Source organism: Hemiscyllium ocellatum, chromosome 9, assembly GCF_020745735.1.
Source record: "Hemiscyllium ocellatum isolate sHemOce1 chromosome 9, sHemOce1.pat.X.cur, whole genome shotgun sequence".
In the NCBI taxonomy this organism is placed as follows: Eukaryota; Metazoa; Chordata; class Chondrichthyes; order Orectolobiformes; family Hemiscylliidae; genus Hemiscyllium; species Hemiscyllium ocellatum.
Window position 1 is genome coordinate 97644452 of NC_083409.1, and position 22645 is coordinate 97667096.

The window sequence follows — 22645 nt, forward strand, 5'->3', positions numbered from 1 at the left end:
GGAGATTGGGAGGGAGGGTACTGGGAGATGGGGTGGGAGGGTACAGGGAGATGGGGAGGGAGGGTACAGGGAGTTGGGGTGGGAGGGTACTTGGAGATGGTGAGTGAGGGTGCAGGGAGATGGGGAGGAGGGTATAGGTAGATGGGGAGTGAGGGTACAGGGGAAGGGAGTGAGGGTGCGGGGTATGGGGAGGGAGTGTACAGGGCGGTGTGTAGGGATAGTTGGGGTACAGGGGGATGGGTAGGTGGGTATAGCGAGGTGGGGAGTGAAGGGACAGGAACATGGGGATTGAGGGGACAGAAATATGTGGAGGGAGGGTGCTGGGATATGGGGAGTGAGGGTACAGGGGGATGGGGAGGGAGGGTACAGGGAGATGGGAATGAGGGTGCAGGGAGATGGAGAGGAGGGTACAGGGAGAGTACAGGGGGAATGGAGGGGGAGTGTACAGGGGGAGGGGGTGGGTGGGGACAGGAAGGTGTGAAGGGAAGGTACAGGGAGATGGTGAGTGAGGGTACAGGGGGATGGGAGTGAGGGTACAGGGGGATGGAAGTGAGGGTACGGGGCGATGTCTAGGGACGGTTCAGGGAGATGGGGTGGGATAGTATAGGAAAATGGGGAGTAAGGGTACAGGGGGATAGGGTGGAAAGGTACAGGGGGATGGGGAGGATAGTACAGGGAGATGGGGAGTGAGGGTGCAGGGAGATGGGGAGTGAGGGTGCAGGGAGATGGGGAGGGAAAGTACAGGGAGATGGGGAGGTGAGTACTGACGGATGAGGAGGGAGGGTCCAGGGAGATGGGGAGGAGTGTACAGGGAGATGGGGAGGAGTGTACAGGGAGATGGGGAGGAGTGTACAGGGAGATGGGGAGGGTGGGTACAGGGAGAATGGGATGGACGGTACAGGGAGAATGGGATGGACGGTACAGGGAGATGGGAATGGAGGGTACAGGGAGATGGGGAGGCGGGTACAGGGTGATGGAGATGGAGGGTACAGGGTTTTGTTGAGGAGGATTGAGGGAGATGGGGAGGGAGGGTACAGGGAGATGGGATGTGGGGGTGCAGGGAGATGGGGAGAGAGGGTACAGGAAGATGTGGTGGAGGATACATGAGGAGGGAGCGTACAGCAAGATGGGGAGTGAGGGTGCAGGGAGATGGGGAGGTGGGACAGGGCGGGTACAGGAAGACGGGGAGGGAGAACACAGGGGGATGGGGAGGGAGGGTAAGGGAGATGGGGATGGACAGTACAGGTTTTGTTGAGGAGATTACTGGGAGATGGGGAGGAGGGTACAGGGAGGTGGGGTGGAGGGTACAGGGAGGTGGGGTGGAGGGTACAAGGGGTGCGAGGGTACAGGCAGATGGGGAGGGAGGGTACAGCGAGATGGGGAGGGTGGGTACACGGAGAATGGGATGGACGGTACAGGGTTTTGTGGAGGAGAGTGCAGGGAGATGGGGAGGAGGGTACAGGGAGATGGGGAGTGAGGGTGCAGGGAGATGGGGAGGTGGGACAGACAGGGTACAGGGAGATGGGGAGGGAGAGCACAGGAGGATGGGAAGGCAGGGTACGGGGGAATGGGGAGGGAGGGTACAGCGAGATGGGGATGGACGGTACAGGGAGATGGGGAGGGTGGATACAGGGAGAATGGGAGTGAGGGAACAGGAACATGGGAGGGTGGGTACAGGGAAATGGGGCGGAGGGTAAAGGGAGATGGGGAGGAAGAGTACAGGCAGATGGGGAGGGTGGGTACAGGGAGATGGGGAGGAGGGTACAGGGGGAGTTAGGGAAGGGAGGTGGGGAGGGAGAGTACATGGAAATGGGTAGTGAGCGTATATGGAAATGGGGAGTAAGAGTACAGCGAGATGAGGAGGGAGGGTGCTGGGAGATGGTGAGGAAGGGTACAGGGAGCTGGGGAGGGAGGGTACAGGGAGATGGGGAGGGAGAGCACAGGGGGATGGGAATGGAGGGTGCGGGGGATGGGGAGGGAGGGTACGGGGAGATGGGGATGGACGGTACAGGGTTTTGTTGAGGGGAGTACTGGGAGATGGGAAGGAGGGTACAGGGAAATGAGGAGTGAGGGTACAGGGAGGTGGGGTTGAGGGTACAGGGGGTGGGAGGGTACACGGAGATGGGGAGTGAGGGTGCAGGGAGATGGGGAGGTGGGACAGACAGATACAGGGAGATGGGGAGGGAGAGCACAGGAGGATGGGAAGGCAGGGTACAGGGGGATGGGGAGGGTGGGTACAGGGAGATGGGGATGGACGGTACAGGGTTTTGTTGAGGAGAGTACTAGGCGATGGGGAGGGGGGTACAGGGAGATGGGGTGTGTGGATACATTGAAATGGGGCGTGAGGGTACAGGGAGGTGGGGTGGAGGGTACAGGGTGATGGGGAGTGTGGGTACAGCGAGATGAGGAGGGAGGGTACTGGGAGATGGTGAGGAAGGTACAGGGAGATGGGGAGTGAGGGTTCGGGGTAGGGAGGGTATGGGGAGATGGAAGGGAGGATACAGGAAATTGGGGAGGGTGAGTACAGTGAGATGGGGAAGGAGGGTACAGGGAGACAGGGAAGAGGCTACCGGGAGATGGAGAGGAGGGTACAAAGGGATGGGGAGGGAGGGTACAGGGAGATGGTGAGGGAGGGTATAGGGGTATTGGGAGGAGGGTAGAGGAAGGTGGGTACAGGGAGATGGGCCGGAAGGTTAAAAGGGATGAGAAGGGAGGCTACAGAGACATGGGTTGGATGGTACAGGGAGATGGGGAGGGAGGGTACTGGGAGATGGGTGGGAGGGTACAGAGATGGGGAGGGAGGGTACAGGGAGATGGGGAGGAAGCGTACAGGCAGATTGGGAGGGTGGGTACAGGGAGATGGGGAGGAGGGTACAGGGTGATGGGGATAGAGGGTACAGGGGAGGTAGGGTACAGGGCGATGGGGAGGGTGGGTACAGGGAGAATGGGATGGACGGTACAGGGTTTTGTTGAGGAGAGTGCAGGGAGATGGGGAGGAGGGTACAGGGAGAGTACAGGGAGATGGGGAAGGAGAGTACGGGGGATGGGGAGGGAGGGTACAGGGGTGATGGGAGGGTGCGTACAGGCAGATGGGGACGGACGGTACAGGGTTTTGTTGAGGAGAGTGCTGTGAGATGGGGAGGAGGGTACAGGGAGATGGGGAGTGAGGGAACAGGAACATGGGGAGGGAGGGGACAGGAAGATGTGGAATGAGGATACAGGGAAATGGGGCGGAGGGCACAGGGAGGCGGGGTGGAATGTACAGGTAGATGGGAGTGAGGATGTAGGGAGATGGGGAGGAGGGTACAGGGAGGGTACAGGGAGACGGGGACGGATGGTACAGGGTTTTGTTTAGGGGGGTTTAGGGAGATTGGGAGGGAGGGTACTGGGAGATGGGGTGGGAGGGTACAGGGAGATGGGGAGGGAGGGTACAGGGAGTTGGGGAGGGAGGGTACTTAGAGATGGTGAGTGAAGGTGCAGGGAGATGGGGAGGAGGGTATAGGTAGATGGGGAGTGAGGGTACAGGGGAAGGGAGTGAGGGTGCGGGGTATGGGGAGGGAGGTTACAGGGCGATGTGTAGGGATAGTTGGGGTACAGGGGGATGGGTAGGAGGGTACAGTGAGGTGGGGAGTGAGGGGACAGGAACATGGGGATGGAGGGGACAGAAATATGTGGAGGGAGGGTGCTGGGATATGGGGAGTGAGGGTACAGGGGGATGGGGAGGGAGGGTACAGGGAGATGGGAATGAGGGTACAGGGAGAGTACAGGGGGAATGGAGGGGGAGTGTACAGGGGGAGGGAGTGGGTGGGGACAGGAAGGTGTGAAGGGAAGGTACAGGGAGATGGGAGTGAGGGTACAGGGGGATGGAAGTGAGGGTACGGGGCGATGTCTAGGGACGGTTCAGGGAGATGGGGAGGAATAGTATAGGGAAATGGGGAGTAAGGGTACGGGGGATAGGGTGGAAAGGTACAGAGGATGGGGAGGACAGTACAGGGAGATGGGGAGTGAGGGTGCAGGGAGATGGGGAGGGAAAGTACAAGGGGATGGGGAGGTGAGTACTGACGGATGAGGAGGGAGGGTCCAGGGAGATGGGGAGGAGTGTACAGGGAGATGTGTAGAGAGGGTACAGGGAGATGGGGAGGGTGGATACAGGGAGGATGGGATGGACGGTACAGGGAGATGGGGAGGGAGGGTACAGGGAGATGGGGAGGGAAAGTACAGGGGGATGGGAATGGAGGGTACAGGGAGATGGGGAGGCGGGTACAGGGTGATGGGGATGGAGGGTACAGGGTTTTGTTGAGGAGGATTGAGGGAGATGGGGAGGGAGGGTACAGGGAGATGGGAGTGAGGGTACAGGGAGATGGGAGTGAGGGTACAGGGAGATGGGAGTGAGGGTACAGGGAGATGGGATGTGGGGGTGCAGGGAGATGGGGAGAGAGGGTACAGGGAGATGTGGTGGAGGATACATGAGGAGGGAGGGTACAGGGAGATTGAGAGGGAGTGTATAGGGAGATGGGGAGGGAAGGTATTGGGAGATGGAGTGGACGGTACATGGGGAGGGAGGCTCCAGGGAGATGTGTTGAACGGTACAGGGAGATTGGGAGGGAGGGTATTGGGAGATGGGGAAGAGGGTACAGGGAGTTGGGGAGTGAGTGTGCAGGGAGATGTGAAGGGAGGTACTGTGAAATGGGGAGGAAGTGTACTGGGGGATGGGAAGTGAGGGTACAGGGAGATAGGGTGGCGAGTACAGGGAGATGAGGAGAGAGGGCACAGGGAGATGAGGAGAGAGGGCACAGGGAGATGAGGAGAGAGGGCACAGGGAGATGGGGAGGGAGGGTACAGGGAGATGGAAGGGAGGGTATAGGGCGATGGGGAGGGAGTGTATAGGGCGATGGGGAGGAAGGGTCTGGGGAGATGGGCGGAAGGCTACGGGGAGATAGGGAGGGAGGGTACAGGTAGATGGGAAGGGAGGGTACAGAGAGTTGTGGAGGGAGGTACAGGGAGATTGGGAGGGAGGTTACAGGGGGATGGGGTGGGAGGGTACTGGCAGGTGGGGATGGAATAAGATGGGAGGAGGGTACAGGGGGATGGGAGTGAGGGTGCAGGAGGGTGGGGAGGACTTTACAGGGAGATGGGCAGGGAGGTTACAGAGAGATGGGGAGGAAGGGTATAGGGAGATGTGGAGGGAGGGTATTGGGAACTGGGGAAGAGGGTACAGGGAGATGGAAGGGAGGGTACAGGAAGATGGGGAGGGATATTACAGGGAGATGGGAAGGAGGGTTCAGGGAGTTGGGAAGGGAGGGTTCCATGACATGTGGAGGGAGGGTACAGGGGGATGTGGAGGGAGGGTACAGGGAGATGGGGAGGCGAGTACAGGAAGATGGGGAGGGAGGGTGCAGGGAGATGGGGAGGGAGGGTACAGGGAGATGGGGAGGATGGGTAGAGGGAGATGGGGACGGATGTAACAGGGTTTTGTTGAGGAGAGTACACGGAGATGGGAAGGGACGGTACCGTGAGATATGGAGGGAAGGTACAGGGATTTGGGGAGGGAGGGTACAGGGAGATGGGGAATGAGGATACAGGGAAATGGGGAGTGAGGGTACAGGGAGGTGGGGTGGAGGGTACGGGGTAGGGAGGGTATGGGGAGATGGAAGGGAGGGTACAGGAAGATGGGGTGGCTGAGTACAGTGAGATGGGGACAGAGGGTATACGGAGATGGAGACAGAGGGTACAGGGAGATGGGGAGGGAGGGGGTATAGGGGTATTGGGAGGAGGGTAGAGGGAGGTGGGTACAGGGAGATGGTGAGGAGGGTACAAAGGGATGGGGAGAGAGGGTACAGGGAGATGGTGAGGGAGGGGGTATAGGGGTATTGGGAGGAGGGTAGAGGGAGGTGGGTACAGGGAGATGGTGAGGAGGGTACAAAGGGATGGGAAGGGAGGCTGCATGGAGATGGGTTTGATGGTACAGGGAGATGGGTAGGGAGGGTACAGCGGGATGGGGAGTGAGAGTACAGCGGGATGGGGAGGGAGGGTACTGGGAGATGGTGAGGAAGGGTACAGGGAGATGGCGAGGGAGGGTACAGGGAGAGGGGTAGGAGGGTAGAGATGGGGAGGGAGGGTACAGGGAGATGGGGAGGAGGGTACAGGGTGATGGGGATAGAGGGTACGGGGGAGGGAGGATACAGGGAGATGGGGAGTTTGGTACAAAGGGTTGGGGAGAGAGGGTACATGGAGATGTTGAGGGAGGGTATAGGGGTATTGGGAGGAGGGTACAGTGAGGTGGGTACAGAGAGATGGAGGAGGAGGGACAAAAGGATGAGAAGGGAGGCTACAGGGTGATGGGTTGCATGGTACAGGGAGATGGGGAGAGAGGGTACAGGGAGATTATGAAGGGGTAATACAGGGAGATGGGAGTTTGGGTGCACCGAAATGGTGAGTGAGGATGATGATAGGGGAGTGAGCAGGGTGATGTGGTGAGATGGGATACATCAAATCTGAGTGAGGTAGCAGGTGGTCTCAGATGGTTGCGGTTCCCCTGCACTCAAATCTGGAAATACCAGCAGAAATCGGCCGGTAGTAACAGATAGTGCCCCAAAAGGTAACTGTGAATTTTGTATTGCACAGAGAAAGATATCATTGAAGGGAATTGAGAGAACAATGCTGAGGAAGAGAGCAAAGTTGTCATGTTGTAGCCTTGTCAAATAGAATGTGGGTTTCGAGTTGTCTTTATAACATCTGGAGCAACAATAAAAACTATGTGTATTTATATAACCCCTAGAAAGAAGTAATAAGACTCGAATTAGTTCATAGGAGCAATTATCAAGCAAAAGTTTGACCTGATTCTAATCTGTGCCACAGCCTATTTTCTGGTCCCAAAAGCTAACAGTTATTGATTGTGAATTATAGCAGAATTCTAAAAATAATTAGTATTAGGTGGTTAAAGATTGCAAAAATAAAGAAAAGCTTTTTCCAGATTTTTGGTGGGTCTCAATGTTAAGAATTGACTGCCAGATTGTAAATATATATAAAGCCCACATCCTTACCTAGGCTAGCTCCAATAATTTAATCCAAATATGTAAGCAAACAAATACAATGGGTTAAGTAATCACATGGCTTTTATGTCATCATGTTTGCATTTCATTTTTGCACAGGCTTTGACCTCGACAACTCCAGCAACTGTTGTACCTGAATATGTTTCTGAAGTAGCTGAGTGGTCCTGAGAAGGCTTCAGGCTGAGAAAAGATGTACAGATAGGCTTCGATCTCATCCTCAGTCATCTTACAGCCTTTTGTCCTAATGCCTGTGCTCTGACTTGTGAATAAGTACTTCAACACCTAGAACACAAGATTGGTTAATTACGGTTGACATACTTGCAGTTATTTCTGATACTGCACTCCTTATACCTTACTTGGTGATGCACTATGTAACCATATTTTGTAATAATAGTACAGTTTGGTTAAATTCTGCCCACTACAGTTCTTTAAAGCATAGGTCATATGTAATAGCGTAAAACAAATGATAGTGAGTTGGTGCCCATCCTGCATATCCTTGAATTTTATATTCATTGAAGTCAAACTGAGGCAGAGGAATAGAACAGGTTGCTAACTTAACATCATGCATTTTACACAAGCACATGGTTCAGATCTATCCCAAGGTCAGCTTGACCCACAAGCTGTTTTTTGACATCTTTCCTCATTGTGTACCTGCAGAACTCTCTTTCCAACAGTACTGTGGCCATAAACGCACTTGCTGAACTCAAGTGGTTCAACAAAGCAGGTCACCATCAGCTTCTCAAGAGGAACTAGGGATTGGTAATAAATACTGGTATGGCCTGTGACACTCTGATCCCGTGAAAGAATAAATTTAAAAAAACATTATGACAAACACAGATTAACAGGGGTGGTTTGACTCACCAGATAAAATGACAGTCAGAAACCGAATTCCATCCATAATTCTAACTTTATTTATTGCTTCTGATAGACACAGTGAGTGCTGTAGAGTTAACAATTGCATTGCAGGAACAAACTCAGGCTCCTTTGACAGTAACTTCCAAACACGTTATCTCCACCACCCAAAGGCCGAAGGAAGCAGATACATAGGGACACCACCATCTACAAGTTCCCTCTTAGTCACTTGCCATCTTGGCATGGAAAGATATCGTTGTTCTGTCACTGACTCTGGGTCAAAAAAATCATGGAACTCCCTCCCTAACAGCATAACAGGTGCCCCAATACCACATGGACTGCAGCAATTCAAGAAGGCAGCTCACCACTGCCTTCTCAAGTGCAACTAGAGACAAGCAATAAATGCTGACCCAGTCAGTGACACCCACATCCCACGAACGAATAAAAACTGTGAAATATGGTTATGGTTAAGAACTAAAACAATCATTGTCGAATATGTTTAAAATCTTTCATGGCTCTTGAATCAAGTCATTCATGGCTGAATCTTTGCTCACCTTGAAATCACTTATTGTAAGAACAAATTCAGGAAGCCATGGCACTTGGAAAAAGAACAAGTAACTTGACTTTATCAGTTGGGAGGGATGTCGTATGATGTAATCTGATAAAAGATATTAAATAAATTTCTTTAAAAATGCTTTAACAAAATATGTAGTATTATTTTTCACAAATTAATTCTCCACAAAATTTCATCGAAAATGGGTCTGTTCAAGTGGTGGAAGATTTGCAATACTGACCACTGTTCAAATTCATTAGATCAATTACATTTAGTCCAAAAGACCAGATTCTATGTTTGTCAGTTTCTTGATATTTATGCTCTCTGATTACTGACTTCTTACTGCAATCCATTCTTCCTTCACAACTAAAATTTCACCAATTCCTGGCAAAAACCTCATAAATCTCCCTCTGTAATACCTTCCACTAATGCAATGACCAGAAGTAAACTCAAAACTCCAGATATAGGTGAAAGTGAGGACTGCAGATGATGGACATCAGAGTCAAGATTAGAGTGATGCTGGAAAAGCACAGCAGGTTAGAAAGCATCCGAGGAGCAGGAAAATCGATGTTTCGGGCAAAAGCCAACTCTAGATACGCCTAACAAGTGTTTTATACAGTTCTAACATCATCTCCCTGCTCTTATATTCCATGCCTTGGCTACTAAAGGAAGTAATTCCAAATGCCTTCTTCACCATCTCATCCTGCTACCTTAAGGTATCTATGGACATGCAATCTAAGATCCTCTGTTCCTCTGTAGGACAACTGATTATTGTCCTACTGACTTTGTATTCCCTTGCCTTGTTTAACCTCTCAAATTCATTGTCTCACACTTTTCTAGATTGAATCCCATGAGCCACTCACCCATCCACTTAATATTGATATCTCCTGTAGACTGTAGCTTTCTCTACTATCAATCATGCAACAAATTTTTGACTTATTTGCATGCACTACCATCATGCTCCATACATGTAAATCTAAATCACTGATGTATTCCATGAAAAGTATGAAGTCTAATACTAAGCACTGTGGACCACCCCTGGAAAAAAGCCTTTCAATCACACAAACACTTGGTGTGCAATTCTGGTCTCCTTCTTATCAGAAGGATGTTGTAAAACTTGAAAGGGTTCAGAAAAGATTTACAAGGATGTTGCCAGGGTTGGAACATTTGAGCTACAGGGAGAGGCTGAACAGGCTGGGCCTGTTTTCCCTGGAGCGTCAGAGGCTGAGGGGTGACCTTAAGGAGATTTATAAAATCATGAGGGGCATGGATAGGGTAAATAGACAAAGTCTTCCCTGGGGTGGGGGAGTCCAGAACTAGAGGGCATAGGTTTAGGGTGAGAGGGGAAAGATATAAAAGAACCTAAGGGGCAACTTTTTCGCACACAGGGTGGTACGTATATGGAGTGAGCTGCCAGTGGATGTGGTGGAGGGTGGTACAATTGCAACATTTAAAAGGCATCTGGATGGGTATATGAATAGGAAGGGTTTAGAGGAATATGGGCCAAGTGCTGGAAAATAGGACTAGATTAGGTTAGGATATCTGGTTGGCATAAATGAGTTGGACTGAAGGGTCTGTTTCCGTGCTGTAGATCTCTATGACTCTGTGACTATTACATGTTTCCTAACACTGAGCTAAAATTTTGAATTCAAGTTACCATTTTTCACTTGAAAACTGTGATACATCAAAACTGCTACCTTCATCACATTTCCTCTTCACCTCCTCAAAAAAAATCATTGATGTTGGACAGACAGGCCCTCCCTTTTAACTAGTCCATGCTTACTGCCTTTGATGAATTGAGTGAATCCTCGTAATAGAGTCCAAATCACCAGCCAGAGCATTGGAATATGATGGCCAAACCTTGACTATTTCCTCCCTTGTTTCTCTTCATAGTCTGGGACTCATTTCATCAATAATGGCAGATTAACTTCAGCGCTATGTTTCCCTCCTGCACCATTATTAGGTTGTTTTACTGTGTGCTGAATCAGGAGTTACTGCTTTAGGCTTCATTTAGCATGATATATTCTCTGGTAATAATGAATTTCCAAAACTTGCATCGCCAGCTTTTCAGTTTTCTTCATGATTTGAAATGCTGCTTTCACATGCAAATCCATGTCAGAAATCTGCTTATAGCATCTTCACTGAGGTGCTTAATAAATAATGAACAGCAAAAGATCGATGGAGAGGGTTCCACTGGTTAATGCCACATTAGAACTGCCAGCATTAGGAAATCAATCAATAACCTAACTTTGACTCCGAAAAATTAACAATGAATTCACCATTCAATTAGATTTAACTAAACGAATCAGGAGGAACCTATATTGTGCAACCATCCATTAATTTCAAAGATGCACTCATTAATAGATTGGAATTACATTTCCATCTGTGCTCTTTTAACACAATTTGAACCCGTTTAAAATAAACAGGTGGATGAAAAAGCACTGAGAGTGCATGTAAGAGGAGATCAAGCTTCTGATGACTATATAATTATTCCTTCTTGTTTTACATCTTGACAGCCTTTGTGCTGCAGCCTCGGTTGTGTCCATTTCTTAGTGGGGACTTTTCCACTAAATGAAACACTTAATTAGATGCTGATAAACTCTCATTCATACAGCACATGAGCAACAAAACAAAACAGCTTCTCACCATGGGGATCCGTCATCTTGAGAGATTTCTACCATGCAAACAACAGAGGACAGATCGTGAATTCATTTATGACACTGATTAATCTCAAAAGCAGGCATATAAACCTGATGCTGTTTGACAGCAGCAAAAATAGGTTTTCTATAACATGCATACTGCAAGTATGTTGCCATGGTGCTATTATATTTGCCCTTGACAGTTAAAACCAGATTTGGAATAATTTCTTTTTATTTTGCAGCAGCAGTGAAATAGTTCAGGAAAATAAACCTCTCCTGATAAGGAACAAAGGTGATTCTACGTTATTTCTGTACAGTAAAATGTGGCAAACTGCATTTTGCTTATGCATATCCCTCCAGCTTCATTGCTCATTATTTCTGATAACAGTATCTCCTTTTCAGACGAGCTGCTGAGGATGGAAACTATTAACGCAGCACCTTGCTGTAGGTCACTGGTTACGAAGGATGGAAAATTTTCTAATTCTTAGGTGGAGACTGAGATCAGGAGAAAGGAAGGAAAAGTGAGGGGCGAATGTGTAGGGAGACAAACAATGGGATGGTGATACATGGATAAACTGGCTAAATGTGTTGGCAATGGGACTGTTTTGTGGAGAAACACCTGAGCATCCCACAATGATACTCTGCCTTTTTATGAGTAGCCTCAGAACTTAAGCACTGCTCTTAAACCTGTCAAATATATACACACATTCATATATGTGTGTAAAATGTACGTATATACGTTTGTTCTTTTCTCAACAATTTTCTCCACAGAGGTCTCCTAAATTCCTCACTGAGGTATCATTCCATTAGAAACTTTGTGGGCATAAGTACTCTTCCCAAATTCCCACTCCTCATGTTGGATAGTGTTGGCGACATATTTGATCTTAAGGGGCATTACAAGTGAGCTTCATCTTGTCTTCCTTTCAACCAGATTTCACTGGATGGCCATTTCTCATCCCTAACTGAGAGATGCTGAGGCCAAATGAAGTGCCACAAACACCTTCCTCCCAGGAGACCAGCCAACACAGTTCTGGCAGCAGAATAGACCTTGGACTCTGAGGGTTCAACTACTCATTGGATGAATTCATTCACCCACCAGGGATTCAGGGATATCAATCCTTGATCACTAAGCAAAAAAAAAATCAAGTGGAGTAAATTGCAACTTACCATAAAAAACTGTGGGATGTGGGCAGTTCAATATTATAATCTTACTTATCATCTCAGGATAATAGATAGCAGAACACCAAGCAATTAATCCACCCCAATCATGGCCAATCAGAACACACTTTTTGTACCCTGCGCAAAAAGTAAAAGACAACATTGTGATATGCAGACATTAGAAAATGAACAGAAGGAAGGTTGATCAGTAAAATCTATCAGAAAACTGTGCAATGCAAAATTGTTTCAGTTCTAAAATATCCCATAGTTTCTACAGTGGAAATCAAAATTGCTTGAGGAACTCAACAAATCTGGCAGCATTAGTAGAAAGACAAACAGAGTTAATGTTTCAAGTCTGATACAATTCTTCTTTAGAACATCATTTAGTCATAGAGTCATAGAGATGTACAGCACAGAAACAGACCCTTCGGTCCAACCCGTCCATGCCAACCAGATATCCCAACCCAATCTAGTCCCACCTGCCAGCACCCGGCCCATATCCCTCCAAATTCTTATATCCATCCAAATGCCTTTTAAATGTTGCAATTGTATGAGCCTCTGCCACTTCCTTTGGCAGCTCATTCCATACACGTACCACCCTCTGCATGAAAACATTGCCCCTTAGGTCTTTATTATATCTTTCCCCTCTCACCCTAAACTTATGCCCTCTAGTTCTGGACTCCACCACCCAGGGAAAAGACCTTGTCTATTTATCCTATCCATGCTCCTCATGATTTTGTAAACCTCCTTAAGGTCATCCCTCAGCCTCTGACGCTCCAGGGAAAACAGCCCTAGCCTATTCAACCTCTTCCTACAGCTCTAATCCTCCAATCCTTGTGACATCCTTGTAAATCTTTTCTGGACCCTTTTAGGTTCCACAACATCCTTCCAATATCTCTTTTGTGACAATACTATTTAAAAGGTGTATTTTGTCATGGCTTTTTGTTTGTGAAAACAGGTTGAGAGGAAGGTTTTGAGTAGTCTGTTCCAAACCAATAAACTAAACAGCTTGTGAGGCCTTGGGGTCTTTTTAAAAAGTTGGAACAATAGAAGCAGCATGAATGGGTGGAGACAGGCTCCCACAGAACCAGGGTCTTAGTTCAGCTTACAGTAATTATTGGGGTTTTGAAGCTGCTGAATATCTCTGCCTGCTGGAGCAAAACGCTTGAGTTCTCTCTCTCTGCCAGAGTTTTCTCTTGATGTTCTTTCCTCCTGGGCTGGAGAAACATTGCATATAAGACAGACTATTTTACTGAATTTGCCTTTGCCAAGAGTGTGTTTATGGTATGTTACCATATTGGAATAGTTGCTGTTTAGTAGTTAAATAATCTAATATTCTGTTAAGTTTTCCAAAAGAATTAAAGTTAGACCAATTCTTCTTTCTTTTGCTTGTATTTTAATGGCACTGTAAGAATAAAGTGCATTTTGCTTAAAGCTGAGTAGTGTAACCAATTGAAATGCATCTGGAACACAACACCTTATACTTGCCTTTAAATAAGAAAACGTTAGGGTCTAGGCTATCTCCTTGACATATTTGAGAGAGGTTTCGTCTGGTCCATAACATTTTCTAAACCCATATCAACCAGGGCACTTGGCTGAAGGTTTTGTTCCTTTTGCAACTTGGTATTGTTGGCTATAGCAGGCTGAGCTGTAGAAGGGCCATCATACCTTGGTCCTTGAGGACAAATAAAATCACAACATAGTTTTCCATGAAAAACTGTTTCCTAAGATGTTCACTGGTCTTTTAGAACCTTGGAATCTTCAATCTTAGCCTCATGCAAATAATACTGACAGTATATTTAGCATAAATGATTTGGATGTGAAAATAGAAGGTATGGTTCATAATTTTGCAAATGACACCAAAATGAATGGTGTATTGGACAGTGAAGGTTATCTCAGATAACAACGGGTCCTTGGTCGAATGGGCCAATGCGCGATGGAGTGGTGGACCGAGTTTAGTTTAGATATATGTGAAGTGTTGTATTTTCATAAGGCAACACTTATGAACTGTATAAATCCTATTTATACAGTTAATGATAGGGTCCTCGGTGTGTTGCTGAACAAAGAGACCTAGGGGTGCAGGTACATAGTTCTTTGGACGTGGAGTTGCCGGTAGACATGGTGGGTGAAGAAAGCATTTAGCATGCTTGCCTTCATTGGTTAGTGCATTGAGTATAGGAGTTTTGCTGTCATGTTAAAGCTGTACAGGACATTGGTGAGGCTATTTTTAGACTACAGCGTTCAATTATGGTCTCACTCCTTTAGGAAAAAATGTTGATAAACTTGAAAGAGTTCAGAAAAGATTTACAAAGATGTTGCCAGGATTGGAGGGCTTGAGTTATAGGGAGAGGCTGAATAAGCTGGGGTTGTCTTTCCTGCACCATTGGAGACTGAGAGGTGACCTTATAAAGGTTTTTAAAACCATGAGGGGCATGGATAGAGCGAATAGGTCTTTTTTTCCCAGGGTAGAGGAGACAAAACTAGAGAGCACAGGTTTAAGGTGAGAGGGGCAAGATTTAAAAAGGACCTGAGGGACAACATTTTCATGTAGAGGGTGGTGTGTGCATGGAACAAGTTAAAAATGAGGTCTGCAGATGCTGGAGATCACAGCTGCAAATGTGTTGCTGGTCAAAGCACAGCAGGTTAGGCAGCATCTCAGGAATAGATGGAACAAGTTGCCAAAAGAGGTGGTGGGTACAATTACAACATTTAAAAGGCATCTGGATGGGCACATGAATAGGAAGGGTTTACAGGGATGTGAGCCAAATGCTGGCAAATGGGACTAGCTCAGTTTAGAGTATCTGGTCAGTGCAGACAAGTTGGACCAAAGGGTCTGTTTCCGTGCTGCATAACTCTATGACTCAACACATAGCAACAAACAGTTGGGAACCCGTCAATAGAGAAAAACACAATATATATCACACAGGCTTCCAAGGTACAAATTTTGCAGTTAATATTGAATCATTGGTGTCAAACATTCATTATAATTACACTCATCCAGAGATTTTCTTTGGGACTTTGTACTGGAAAATGCAGTGATTAGAGATGCACTTCAATGCAATACCCTCTACATGGGATTTGAGGCTTGACATTCCTACAGTGTGAAAGCAGGCCATTCAGCCCATCGAGTCCACACTGACCGTCCAAACAGCATTCTATCCAGACCCACACCTTTACCCTATCCCTGTAACCCTGCATTTACCAAGGCTAACCCACCTAGCCTGCACATCCTTGGCAATTTTGCATGGCCAATCCATTAACCTGCCCATCTTTGGACTATGGGAGGAAACTGGAGCACCCGGAGGAAAAACAGGTAGAATGTGCAGACTTCACACAGATAGTTCCCCCCAGAGTGGAATCAAACCCGGGTCCCTGCCACTGTAAGGCAGCAGTGCTAACCGCTGAGCTCCTGTGCTAATCAGATTGAAGATCCCAGACTGAGATAGGGTTTTTTTCTTCACGAGCAGAAAACAAAATCAGGGCTGCTTCTGAGTCCCAAACCCATACTGTTGGGAGTTTTACGGAGATGTCCTCCTTAATTAGCATGGAGCCAGATTCCTTGAATGATTGAGGTATCAGGCACACTCCCCCCCAAACCAGCCAAACAGAGACTTTCCAGCTGGAGAGGGAGATACAGGTTGTGGTTACAAGTAACTAACAGTGAGCATGTTTCAACATGGAGATGTCCACCTAGCAATTTTGAAATAAATTTAATGATAAAATGGCTCTTGCAGATAGGCCACCACTGTGGGGAAGGTAGAGAAGGAAAACCCTCACAGGCCTATAGCTGTCTCACATCCAGGCAGCACCCCGAGGTCTGCCTGAAACAATGGTCCAGAACCACCCAGCAAAATGCTCCAGGTGCGCAAAATGGTCACGACAGTGCAAGACACTGGTGTACAACTGGAAAATTACAATCAGCTCCCTGCAGTTCTGCTTAACAAGGTTCTTGATGAACAAATCATCTATATACTGTTTGGAGGGTAGTCCACCAGCCTCGAACTCCATTTCTGTGAAACTGGGTGCCAGTGGGAATGGCTTCAGGAGACCAGCACTGAGGCTTGCACTGACATTTCTGGGCCCCATCCATCCGTGCTTCCACAGAGGCGGTGATGTCACTGTGCCAGTCATCCAGAATTCCCGGTCAATGGTGTGGAGATGTGGGTTTGAATCCCACAATAGCATCTTTATTAATGCTGAGTGCTGTTAGCACCTTTGAAATTTTAACTGTAAAATGTGGGTCAATATTTTCAACTTGAAAATCAAAACTCAAAGATATTTTTTGAATTATTAACAAATGTGTTTAAGGATATGGAGGTCAGAGAATACATGTCTTTACAAGCAGCAGCAGCCACCTCCAGAGGTATTAGGTTGACTTGTCAAATTGATTGAGGAGAAAGTGAGGTCTGCAGATGCTGGAGATCAGAGCTGAAAATGTGTTGCTGGAAAAGCGCAGCAGGTCAGGCAGCATCCACGGAACAGGAAATTCGATGTTTCGGGCATAAGCCCTTCCTGATGAAGGGCTTTTGCCCGAAACGTCGAATTTCCTGTTCTTTGGATGCTGCCCGACCTGCTGCGCTTTTCCAGCAACACATTTTCAGCTCTTGTCAAATTGATTGCCAACACATATAACTTTAATTAAAGTTAAGCCTTGATTTTGATATTTATTTTTTAATAGTCCTTTGAACATGTGCAGACATGAGACAACAAGCAAATTGGATTAGAATTTTGGAAATTTAACATTATTAACACCAACTTAACGGTGAGTAGGAAATCATAATTTTGGTGCCAAGTCAAATATTATCCATAAGACTGGAAAGCTGCAACTTTCAGCAGGAATTTAATACAGTGGGATGAGATTAAAGTTTAGCAATTGAAAGCAACAATTAAGTCAATTATTATCTCACTGAGGGAGCTGGAGGAAGCCTCAGTTTAATACTAGCTGGGCAATAAGCCCACACAGGATCTTTGGAAATATTATGCTCCATTGCACATATTCAAAATATCAAAGACTGTGAGTTAGCTCTGAAATGTCAGTTGAGAAATGAAAATATACTTTTTCATGCAAGTAAATAATTTTGCAGAAAATCTAAATATTTCCCAGGATCATACGATAGGTTGGGTTGAGGGAGGTTTGCCAATCCATCTAACCTCATTGCACCAAACTACCAACCTTGCCATCTTATCATTCTAGTGTCAGTTGTAATATAAACTATAATTGAATTATTAAGTTACACGCCCCACTTGTGACTCTAGGATAAAAAAGGAAGTGCACAATTTCCAAATGTTAGCACAGCTGGTACTTAAATTATCTCTGTTCTATATTAAAATGTTTAAGAATAACTGTCACTTGTTAAACATTAAGGGACTGAATTTTCCTGGCTCATGAAGAGGGGATGGGAAGTTGGGTGTGATGGTGGAGAGGGCGGCCTGGGAAACAGCAGGGAGATGGCTTGGAAAATAGTGGAGATTATTTTCCAAACTACTGCTGCTGTTTTGGGGGATTGGGAAGAGGATTGATCAAACAGGGCTGAAATGAAGAGTAATGCTGTAGCCATCAACTGTCAATGACCTCAGACACATGTGGAGTCCATCAACTCAATGGTGGGAGCCTTCTCTGTGCTGGGTTAGTGAGCTATGGATTCCCCACTGATGGGCTTCAAACATGGACAACAGTAGAAGGGTCTCCTCCTCCATTCCCATGGGCCTTTTGACATGAATCCTGTTCATGTGAGGACATCTCAGTGCTGGGATTCCTTCACCAGCCGTGAACCTGTCTCTGCAGTGCCTGCCTCTCCTGATGAAGCTATCAAAGGTGCAGGGATGCCAAACCTCTGTGACACTGAGGACCCACCCTATATCTTTCATCAGATGAAGGGTGTGGAGACAGAGAATGAGGAGGCTGCCTCCTGATCAAGCACTAAGCAGGCCGTACTACAGCAAGACTGGGTTCGGAATCTGATTTTAGTCCTGAAGACATTCGGGCCCTGAAGCCCATGGGAAAATCCAGCCTAATGTTTTAAAGTGCCAAAAATATTCTTTGTTTTTTCAAAAGTATAGGGGTGGGGGCGCTCAGTTGGATAAAGACTGGAACAAATTGTGTGCATTCAGACCCTGTACCAGCTAAAGTAGTTCATGGAGGCCTACCTCCTTATCTTGCCCAATTTTCGACACTGGGATCTCTTTGGTATGGCACGATGGCTCAGTGGTTAGTACTGCTGCCTCACAGCATCAGGGACTCAGGTTCAATTCCAGCCTTGGGCTACTGTCTGTGTGGAGTTTGCACATTCTCCCCGTGTCTACATGGGTTTCCTCCGGGTGCTCCGGTTTCCTCCCACAATCCAAAGATGTGCAGGTCAGGTGAATTGGCTATGCTGAATTGCCCATAGTGTTAGGTGCATTAGTCAGAGGGAAACGGACCTGGGTGGGTTACTCTTTGGAGAGTCGGTGTGGACTTGTTGGGCCGAAGGGCCTATTTCCACACTGTAGAGAATCTAATCTAATCTAATCAGTGTCACAGAGGTTTAGCAGCTCTGCACCCTCTATAGCTTCACCAGGAGAGCCAGGCACTGCAGAGACAGGTTCACAGATGGTGAAGGAATCCCAGCACTGAGGTGTCCTCACATGAACAGGACTCATGTCAAAAGGCCCATGGGACTGGAGGAGGAGAAGACCCCTCTACTGCTGTCCATGTTTAAAGCCCATCAGTGGGGAATCTATAGCTTACTAACCCAGCACAGGGAAGGCTCCTACCATTGAGTTGATGGACTTCACACGTGTCTGAGGTCGCTGACAGTTGAAGGCTTCAGTACTACTCTTTTCAAGCCCTACCATATAACCAATTGTCTGTATGTCTCTCCCTCTCTGTCTAATGGAGTGAGAAGTCTGTGGCCTCTGTGGTTATGGCTAATTATCCTAGGGACGAGGTACTGGCATGGCTGACTTACAGAAGGCAGAGAATGAGGAGAGAGGGGTCCTTTCCAGGATGGCAGCTGGTGACTAGTGAAGTTCTGCAATGACCAGTGTTAGGACCACAACTATTCATGTTAAATATTAAGCTTCTGGATGAAGGAACTGAGGGCATTGTTCACCCTTTAGAACTGAAATGAGGAGGAATTTCTTCAGCTGCAGCGTGATGAATCTGTGGAGCTCATTGCTGAAGAAGGCTGTGGAGGCTAAGTCATCAAGTGTTCTTAAGACAGGGATATGGGTTCTTCATTAGTAAGGGTTGGGTAGAAGGCAGGAGAATGGAGTTGAGAAATGTATCAGCCACAATCAAACGGTGGAGCACTCAATAAGCCAAATTCTACTGCGATATCTCATGCTCTTATTATAAACATAATTGATAAGTTAAGGTTTATCTATTAACAGCAGAAAAGGAGGCGCTGGCTATTGCATCTGGAATTTAATTCTATCTTGGAATGAAAAATGACTTGATACATTGTTGAATCCTCAGGCTTGTAGATCCTGCTCACTGCTCCCTGGATCCCAATACACTTGAGAAGTTAGTCATGACTACAGAACAAAGCCAAAGTGCTACAGTGGAACTTGGTCACCATTGGTTACAGTGTAAACAGAATATCTTAATTCTGCTGGGAGATTTGTAGAGAGAAAAATAAATTATGGAAATCAGAAATAGAAATAGAGGAAGCAGCACTCCAAATCCTCTGGAGTGTAGCCACAGAACAAAGCACATCAGTGAAAGCCAGGCATCCTTCCCAGAAACTTACCGAGGGACTCCACAATGTCCTTCACATCTGTAATCAAACAATCCAGCTGGTAGTTTTCTCGACCAATAGGTGCATCTGACTCTCCATACCCTCGTAAATCAACTGCAACCACTCGAAATTCACTCTTAAATTCTTGAAGCTGATAACGCCAAGAGTACCTGTGTGAGAGAAGAAAATAATATAGAAGCATGGACATTCTTTACAATCAAATGGCCTTTTGCCCTTTTCTTATAAGATTAAAATGAGAGCATCAAAGCCTTATTTTTCATCCTTAGGGTCCCCCGAGTGTATACATAGCAGATGCCCATGTTTTTAAACACAGTGTTTCGAGGGCTCTGTCGATGTTGTCCAAAAGGGTGAATCAAAACCATCTGAATTCAATCCCAAGTCCAGCAACAATGCTCCTCTTCTTTCTGCACTCCTAAGGTGTAGAAACAGAATTAGGCCATTTGGCCCATCGAGTCCATTCTGCCATTCAATCATGTCTGATATGTTTCTCAACCCCATTCTCCTGCCTTCTCCCCATAACCCTTACTAATCAAGAACATATCTATCTCTGCCTTAAGTACACTCAATGACTTCGCCTTCACAGTCTTCTGCTGCAATGAGTTCCACAGATTAACCACCGTCTGGCTGAAGAAATTCCTCCTCATCTCAGTTTTAAACCATCCTCCCTTTTGTCTGGAGCTGTGCCCTTGGGTCCTAGATTCTCCTAATAGTGGTAACATCTTCTTGACATCCACTCTATCCATCCTCTCAGTATTCTGTAGGTTTCAATGAGATCCACCCCCTCATCCTTCGAAATTCATGCTGTTATGGCCTTCAGCTTTGTGTAATAGAACTTGGGGTTTCAAACTTATATTTTTTTGAGGTCAATCAGAACTGAAAAGGTAAACTGATAAAGACGACAAAGACGAAGGGGTGAATCTTGCATTTTTTGTCTAAGTGCCAGTTGGCTTTAAGTGTTTGGAAGGTTTTTCATTGTGAGGCCTAGTGTGATTTCTCACCATATCTTACAAAACTCACCTAATTTATTATGTAGCCAGCCCCCAGGGTATCCCTCATGTCTGATCCTATCTCCATTTAACCATGTGTCACTCCCACAACAACTCACCACTCACCAGATATCCACGGGAAGATCAGCATCCCTAGCAACGCGCCATCTTGAAAAGGCAGGTTTGCACCCAGGTGAGCACCAGCTTTCTGAAACTGGCTGCTCGATCACAGTCAAAGTGTGAACATCTTGGAGAGTCAAAGATAAAACCATCAAGAATATGAACAGGAGTAGGCCATTTGGCTCCTTGGTCCTGCTCTTCCATCCAACAAGTATATTAGAAAAATGGCACCTTGCTTCTCAGACAGGACTGGCAGGTCCTTTTGGACAGGCTGATACAGTAGAGGGACTTCCCCCATTACCAGTAGAGGGGACCACACCACGGGACCCTGGTAGTCTAGTTTGAGGTCACCTTCTGGGTCAGTGCAATCTCCAGGATGGTGAGGATTGGCCTGTAGTATCACCAGAAAGTCAAAGACCTAGGCCCTGTGCCAGGATAAGTGTCACACTCTTCTCTTTGCTGGCTCACTATCTGCTACTGCACCCACCTCCCAACAAGGCTCATGCCCTGCCATTCTCACAACTGCCTGCAATATCTTCACGCACTCCCTCTTGCTCCCCCCCCAACCCCAAACTGACCCTGTATGCCTTCTGCCCTGCCTACTCACTCCCTCACCACCTTTGTCCTTGCTGCTCCAGCGCTAGGGACAATGCCAGCCAATTTCATCTCACTCTTCACTCCTCTGTAACTCTCACAGTAACTCACTGTCAGTGTAATTCATCACAAAACACTTCTAACCACTGCCCGCGATGCCTTCTTTCTTTTGTAGTGTCTTGCAGGTATCACAGGGATCCTCCACCTCAGCACAGAAATGGTCTGCTCTGCCAGGCCAGGTGATAGGAGGACAAGGACTCTGATGCACCCTGCAGGTGCCTTTTCCCCACAGGCAGATAGGGAGGTGCCTCGAGACACCCACCTAGAGGAGGAACCAATAGCAGGATCCTCATAAGTCTCAGGACAATCCAGAAGTGCCTGGGCCTTCAAACTCCACCTGCCTTCCCGTCTTGGACTCTTGGCCAAGGAGAGTGCACTTACCTCAGCTAGTCAGGGCCAGCCAGACACAAATGTTCCGGGGTCACCTGATCAAACCTCCAAGGTCAAAGGGCTCTACAGCTGAGCAGGCTCCCACCACCCACCACTGCAGAACCAGGGACAACACTGAGACTACAGTGGGAGGGAAAGAAAGAAAGGATTCTGCTGAGGTCACTTTAGTGGCACAAGTGACAGTACACCATACAGTAAGTATCACATTTGGATACAGTTTACTGGGCTTTGCAATAAATCTGTTTATTCAAGTCTCTGCATAGTTCCAAATGTAACTGAAGTGGCTTGATGCCTAGCTTCATGTCTATATAGGATGTGCCATGGATCAATGTTCGTGTGGAGAGCCTGCTACAGGTTGCAGAAGCTAGAGGAACAAGACATACATGGGATTCTGCTGATACCATTGATGCTGAACCCAAAACATCCTTATTCTTTCCCCTACCTCTGTGTATAAAAGTATTGGTGTGAATGAGGTGGTCAGCAGTGTGTGAGCGGTGAGGTT

At 47.3% G+C, this 22645-nt stretch overlaps 1 protein-coding gene across 1 annotated transcript in view; it reads right to left on the minus strand.

The window, feature by feature from the left end:
- ephx4 (epoxide hydrolase 4) overlaps positions 1–22645 on the minus strand; it is a 76188-nt gene that overhangs the window by 33619 nt on the left and 19924 nt on the right. Inside the window, exons 3-6 of the mRNA XM_060829602.1 lie at positions 19985–20142; positions 12264–12392; positions 8459–8562; positions 7186–7334 (exon numbers count right to left, since the gene is read on the minus strand). Coding sequence (XP_060685585.1) covers positions 7186–7334; positions 8459–8562; positions 12264–12392; positions 19985–20142 — 540 coding nt within the window. The remainder of the gene's footprint in view (positions 1–7185; positions 7335–8458; positions 8563–12263; positions 12393–19984; positions 20143–22645) is intronic.